This window comes from the organism of the source record quoted next, unplaced genomic scaffold (assembly GCF_019419815.1).
Source record: "Pyrus x bretschneideri cultivar Hongxiangsu unplaced genomic scaffold, Pyrus_bretschneideri_v1 Contig30, whole genome shotgun sequence".
In the NCBI taxonomy this organism is placed as follows: Eukaryota; Viridiplantae; Streptophyta; class Magnoliopsida; order Rosales; family Rosaceae; genus Pyrus; species Pyrus x bretschneideri.
Window position 1 is genome coordinate 651,775 of NW_025999613.1, and position 7,362 is coordinate 659,136.

Below are 7,362 nucleotides of genomic sequence, written 5' to 3' on the forward strand. Positions count from 1 at the left end.
TGCAGGTTATGAGCTCTCTATGCATCTCAAATCACTACTGCACATAAACATAAACCATAACTCACCTGGCACTTACCTGTGCGTCCGCAACACCAAACATATATACATATGCGAGTAATAATGCGTAAATAAATGGCAAACAATAAGCATGGCATGTAAACGTATAAACGTTTCATTTCACTTTCTGGGAAAAGCATAAGTATATAGGTATATACGGAAAACCAAAAGCCCACTCACTGGTATGTAAAAGGGTCGTAACCCCCTTGTCTCGAGTGACCGCGCTCGTCCTCGGGATAGGCCTCACCTATATGCGAAACAACTATAAAATCGTTAATTTTAAAACACATAACCAACATCACGAAATAACTTCTCATACAATGCTCAAATGGGGTGTATGAATACACCAACGTGATCTACTCAACCTCATGAACATCCCAATATTTTTAGAAAAATTTTCTGACGCCGCACGCGCCCCCACATGCCGGCAAAGGCACGGCCACACGCGCCGCCCACGCGCAGGCATGTGCCTGGCACACTGACAGCGTCAGTTAACGCCGTCAGGAATATTCCGTTAACTCTGACGGATTCTGTTAACGCCGTTAGGAATATTCCGTCCAAACTGACGGAATATTCGTCATCTTCTTCGGCGAAACTCTGGCGCCGTCGCCGGCGCTAAACAACCGGGAAAATTTCAAAGCTTCGTATCTTCTTCGTTTTTCAACCAAATTTCACAAAATTGGTACCAAAATGAAGCTTACAACAAGAGAAACAAATCCATACCACTTTCAAGCACTAAAATCCACAGAATCTTGTTGGGAAAACACCACCAACTCTGGCCAAGCTTGTAACTCACGATCACGACATCCAAAACCTTCAAACGAACCACCCCAAGCCTCCTAAGGACCTCACCAAGCTTCCTACAAGCTTGAAATTCCCAAAAACACAAGAATTAATGTGTGCATGAACAGTGACCAAATCGGGGTATCCCGAGTTCGACGTGAAAACGAAGGTATCCTTACCTGAAATGGGTATGGTTGAACTCCCAAGGACCTCACGAGCACGAATATGTAATTTGTTTCCTCGATCTGTGAAGGTTTGGATGGTTTTGGTTGTCGTCCGTACAAAGAGAATAGGAATGGGAGAGAGAGAGAACTCGGGACAGGGCAGGGAGAGAGAGTGAGTGAGTGTGGTGTGTGTGTGGTCCAAAACCAGCCAAGCAACACCCAAAAACAACCACACAACGAAACAACCATAATAGGGGCAAAATCGTCATTTCACCCCTACGGTTCGAAAATCCGGAACGGGCTGTCACAATATACATATAGACTATAGCTATTGTATTTTATAGTAAGTTTCTTTAAGTAGTTTAAAATATTAAAATCATAAAAACAAACTTTTGTTAACACGTCGAAACGGGGTTAGTCACGTGTCACTCGTGTAAACATGTTAAGGACCCGTAATTAACGGGTTCTTATCATGTGACCTGATAACGATCTGATTAGTTATCATATCGATCCAAAACCAGTTATTTTCGCGTTGTTTATGTGTCGTGTTAACGGATCGTGTAAGAAATTGTCAGGTCTACTCCCCCCACCCCATTTTGTTTATTGAGTAAAGTCTCTTTCCTCCCTCATTTTATTAGACGCAACCAAAGTCCCCAATGTAGCAAATATAATGGGAATTGTTATTAACACTCCAAATTTCTTATTGTGCAGTTCAAACTTTTTATATTTAGAAATAAAAATACACTTGTGAGAAGTGCAAATTAAGACTGTTAGAATGCCAAAAATAATTCCCAACATAGTCATATGGATTAAGTAGTGTCCCGCCAGCAGAATATCAGAAATTCCTCCAAATGAAATAAAATCCAAGTTGATGGTGCATATAAGCTCACCAATTATTTGAAAATAAGAGATGATACCATTCTAATCCATGTCCGTATACATAATAGCCTTAATTAATGAGATTAGTAACAATTTCATGTTCATCAACTTTGTTGACTTGCTACTCGCATCTTCCATCTGTAAAAAGCTAGACCTAAATAAAAGAAAACCTGCAAAGGCTAGGAAAATATAGTGATGATACAAATTTGATATACAACCAACCAAATATTGCTTTCTCTAATGCATGGCTTCTGGTGAATCAGCAAGCACCGGTTACAGTATTAGAGTGACCATTAATATTGAACCAAGGACTTGGAAAATTGTCCAAAAATTGATCCGAAAACCAACCATCCATGACTGGTTCCAACTTTCTATCCAAATCCTCTAAGCTTGGGAATATTTCATCACTCACCATAGTACCCAACACGACATTTTCATTACTAATTTCATCCTCTTCCAACAATTTCGCTTCCTCTTTTACAATATTAATATCCGCGCTTTCCACAAACTCACGGTCATCTTCAATGGATGCGGCAAGATTAGGCGTAGCCAGAGAATTCGAAGAACTACTACATTTGTCCTTGTTTTTAGATGAAGGGAACTTGCTTCTGGTGCTGCCAGCAAGAGAGTTTCGACGAGTTGGATGAACATGGTTGTGTTCTGCAGTATAGGTTATGATGAACGTTTCAGGATTGGAACAGCTCCTTTCTACTTGTTTTCTCGCTGAACATCCTTTTGAGCTGCTGCATCTGTAATAGCTCCTCGGATGTGGCGATCCCTTGATGGGTTTTTGCCCATACTTACGCCACGCCCACACATCCGAAAAGAGATCTTCTGCTTTAACCTCTTTCACAACCCTTTTGTTCTGATTCTTCCTGCTGAAATTAACATTTAAAAAACAAAATTAAAAAAAAAATTAAACATTTGGAAAACTTATAAATCTAGAATCATTAAGTCAAAATTATAAAAAAATTATAAAAAAAACACTTTTTAACCTCATTTATTTCTAACAAGTAAGATACTGATACTTGCAAGTTAATTAATTTCTTTAACCAATTGTCAACACTATGATTGTTTGTGTGATAGTATCTACCATATATGATTACTGAAATTGCTTGGGATACCCTTTTTTAGCTTTTACTACATTTCTTAATTCAAGATCCCTCTTAATAACTAGAATCAAAGAATTATTAGTAGATTTGTTCCGAAAATAGGAATGGGCAAGGGTTATGAACTTATATAATCTGATGATCAGACTCAATTTCATGGTTATAATAAAGTTCATACCAAACTAAACCAAAATAGGGTTAGATACATTCTAATTATGAGAAGGGAAAGTTAGATAAATAACCAACCTTATTCTCTTACAAATAGGTGCTGATTCCTTCATGTTTTTTATCAGCTTGGGTGCTTCTGTGATGACTTCTTGGGGAACAGATATGGAGGAGGCAAGAATAGTTGGTGGGGATGTAATTTGATTAACCGCGTAAAAAGGCTTGTAAAGCTCCTCCAATTCATCTAAAGTAGTTGTGGCTTCAAAGGCCTGAGGAAAATAAGCTTGAAAAAGCTCGTCGTCTTCCTGAAGGCTTAAAGGAGCAAAGAAATATGGCATCTGGGAGTCCTCCATGAATTCATCAATATCGGTATTGCACCCTCTTACCACAGCTTGCAAATCCCAGTTCTCCATGCATACAATATCTCAGAGAGAGAGAGAGAGAGAGAGGTTTGTAATAGCTAGGCAGCTGACTTTGGTTTGTAAAGAAATATGATGAGAAGAAATCTGCAAGGCTTGCTCCTATATATTAAGGAGGAGACTCAGATTGTCTGAAACCCAACGTGCTTTCTCACTGGGTTGACTTTTGGACAAAGTCAAAAAACAAATTTGTGCACGCTATTTAACCATTTGACAACTGGGCACCTTTGGCTTTTGGCATCACCAGCAGCCAATAAGGAACTAAGAAATTATAGATGTCAAAACTGAGCGACTACGTACGTTTTGTGTGGGGCGTATGTGCGACTGCGTTTAGTAGTTATCATCTCATATTTTCAGGAGCAATAATTTGGATTTTTTTTTTGGGATATCTACAAGCTCGTCACTCTTTCGTCTGTCGGCCGCGAAGGCTGACAAATTGGCATAAAATTTTGTTAACTTGCCTGTTATAAAGTGGGAATTTTCCACACGTACGAAAATTAAGTTTTTCTTTATGTGCAAGTTGCTGCCAATGCACCTCTCATAATTGAGTGAAATTATTTGGTTTTTCCGGTGAGATTAGGTGAAGTTCTTAATAAGTTAGTTTGCGAACTTTGTGTCATATCCATTTAGTACTATGTGCATATAATACAGACGGTTCGAGTTTTGAAATACATTATGTAGTGAGCCCGAAAGAATATGTCAAAAAATATTTCCCATGATTCTAACAGTGTATACTATATGGTATCATTAGTAGAAAAAACTATTTATGCTATAGAATTTTGCTCAACATAGTAAAATCCGTTGCGCAAAGACATTTTGCGCAAAAAAAAAAATCTTTGTTTTGCATGATGAGAACTTTGCAATGCAACAATGTTTGCACAACCAAAAAAAGATGTTCATCGTGCAAAGCCAGTAAGAACACTGAGGGTGATTTTTTTTTTTTGGAGAGAAAATAAATGCGCGACGAAGATTTTCCCGTGAAACCTTTGCTTGACAAAGTCTTCATCGTGCAAAGCTCGTTTAATTTTTGGGGCAGAGCATTCAACGCATGGGAATTAGAGGAACATTTGCACAACAAAGGTTTCATCGCACAAGTTACAATCAGTTTTGAGTCAGACCATTCAGTGCATGTGAATCAAAGGAATCTACATTGTATATAGTGTGGGTCTTTGCGCGACAAAGCCTTCGTCGCACAAAGGCTCTACCCTTCCTATAAATATGCGCTTCTGCTCTCCTTGTTTTTCATAATTTTGTTCTCCTTATTCTTCACAATTCTGTTCCTTCTAGGACGGAGGATAAAAACAAGGATCAGAGCGTGCCCGCCAACCCGTATGATTTGAGGCAACATGTGGAGTTCACGTATGCGATTGGTGTAGCCATGCGGAATAATTGTCCTACTGCTGAGTGGCGTTCTTGGAAATATGTGCCCAAGAATGTGAAGAATGCGATGATGGATGAATTATTAGTAAGTATACTGTTGATAGATCAATAATTAATTTTGTGAAATTTTTCATTATACGTTGGAATTAATTATTTTCATATATGTGTAACAGTGTAAGTATATTCTTGATGACGATACAAACGAAGAGTTGATGAAGTTGATGGAGGCGGGGCTGAAGGGAGGGTACAAGCGATGCCGTTATGACATCGAGCAGAATGGAGGACCATCGAAATAGTAGTTTTAAATTTATGTTTTTTAGGACAATATTTAAATTTAAGGTTTTTTTGATAAGTTATGTATTTGGACTTAATTAGGCTTTAATTCATGTTTGGTTGTTTAAATAATTGAATGGAATATAATATCAATTTATTTAAGGTTTTAATTATTTTTAGAATAAATATTATAACTAAAAATTTGTTTGTAATTATGAAATTTACGTAAACATAGTTGTTTAAATAATTGAATGTAATATAATATCAATTGATTTAAGGTTTTAATTATTTTCAGAATAAATATTATAACTAAAAATTTGTTTGTAATTATGAACTTTACGTAAATATAGATATCTATGTTTACGTAAACTTCATAATTACAATCGATCACATTCGTCGCTAAAACATTTGTGCGACAAAGGATGTCATTGTGCAAAACCTTGCGCGACAAAGCCTTCGTCGCACAAATGGCGTTCAGTTTTTGGTCAGCGTATTTGGTGCATCTGAATCAGAGAAATCAATACCTTATTTACTGCAAATGTTTGCACGGCAAAGTCTTTGTCGCACAAAGTCTTTAACCTTCCTATAAATGTGCGCTTTTTCTCTCCTTATTCTTCACAATTTGTTTAGGAAATGCTTACCAAGTCTGCAAATTATAATCAATTCGTTCTTTGATTGTTGGTATGATGGCCGACAGTGGTGCGCATTCTTCAAAGACAACAGATGGCAAAGGTTACAGAAAAGATTTGCGTTGTAATTTTGCATTTTTTATAAATTTTTTATTTAGCTTCAGTATTATGAGAATATATTTTGTTGATAGACAAGAAGAAATTTGTTGCGGTGCGGGTCCGACACACTTATGGCCATAGACGTTCCGAATCACTGCTGACGAAGTAATAAGGGTTGTGAAGTCAGAACAATGCGCCAGCTTTTGGTCTGACGTTGGAGCATGGGTGCACACTAAATGTGCTTCAGATTAGGAATCTTGGAGAGCCATCCCCGAGGAGCTAAAGATGCACATGATTTATGAGTTAGCTGTACGTGTTAATTTTATTAGTTAAATAATAATGTTTGTTAAATATAATATAATAGTGAGCTTTTAATTTATTAATTTTTGCATGACAGCCTAATTGGGACATTGACAAAAGTGATCCAAATCTAATGAAGGCTATCGACAACATGTTCAAGTCGTTTTCCAGGAGTGGAAGTTTGACAATCAACGCACGGTAGAACTACCGACGGATGAGTAGAATAGGGTTTTTTATTTTTATTTTATTACTTATTTAATAATTATATTTGAATTTTAAGTTTTTTTAGGATGAAGAGCTTAATTAAATATGTACTTAATGTTTATTATGAATAAAATTAATGCATTTTGATAAAGGGAATGGTTATTAGCACTCCAAAAATCTCATTCTACACTCCAAACTTTCTATATTAGGAAAGGAAAATATACTTGTGAGGAGTGTAGAATGAGATTTTTGGAGTGCCAATAACACTTCCCTTAATAAATATGTATATTAATTAATTATGCACAAATGGTATAATGAAATAAGTTCTTTATTTATTAAGTATTTATGTGGTTTGAAAAAAATTGAAGAGTGAATGGAAAAATAAAATGTTTTTTTTTTTCAAAAAACGAACGTTAAAAAAAAATAAAAAAAAGTAATGCGCGACGAACTATGGCTCGTCACACAATGTATTATAAAAACACGACAAAGCGTAGTTGGATGGCACCAAAAGGTTGAAGTGCAAAGTCTTTCACTTTACTGAACTTAACCCGAATGCAAAAAGGTAGAAGCTACAAAACAATTGCAGCAGCTGCCTTTCCCCTGCTGGAATTTCTAGCCGTCAGGATTGTCATTTGTCTTGGAGGTATAATTATTCTTAACTAACTTATTTAATTTCCATTCATTTAAATTGTGTTGTATGTAGTTTATAGGTATTGTGAGTTTATGTATTTGTATGCAAACATTTTTGTATGGATGTACAAAAAATGGTTTGCAATGTTCATATAAGCTTAGTTTCTCGTTTGAGAATTAGTTGGATTTCGCAAATGGATGCAAAAGCATGACTACCGTCCAATTAATTCTTGAATTATCCCAAAATTTTGGGCAGTTGGAGAATGCTGTT

The 7,362-nt window shown here is 36.4% G+C and overlaps 1 protein-coding gene across 2 annotated transcripts; it reads right to left on the minus strand.

Annotated features, from left to right (window-relative positions):
- Positions 1-1,856: 1,856 nt before the first annotated feature.
- Positions 1,857-3,656, minus strand: LOC125479915 (probable WRKY transcription factor 29). Of its 2 annotated transcripts, none has more exons than XM_048590067.1 (2): positions 3,239-3,656; positions 1,857-2,758 (listed from the first exon to the last, which is right to left on the minus strand). In XM_048590067.1, exons 1-2 carry the CDS (start codon positions 3,568-3,570, stop codon positions 2,143-2,145), a joined length of 948 nt encoding a protein of 315 aa, XP_048446024.1. In that variant the 5' UTR covers positions 3,571-3,656; the 3' UTR covers positions 1,857-2,142. The 2 variants fall into 2 exon arrangements, with proteins under 2 accessions (XP_048446024.1, XP_048446023.1); XM_048590066.1 differs by having other exon boundaries at positions 1,857-2,761.
- Between the last annotated feature and the right edge of the window lie 3,706 nt (positions 3,657-7,362).

Coding starts and splice junctions, on each gene's coding strand:
- LOC125479915 (XM_048590066.1), bottom strand. CDS start 3,570: ATGGAGAACTGGGATTTGCAAGCTGTGGTAAGAGGGTGCAATACCGAT. Junction 2,762..3,238: donor CCTATTTGTAAGAGAATAAG/GTTGGTTATTTA, acceptor TGTTAATTTCAG/CAGGAAGAATCAGAACAAAA.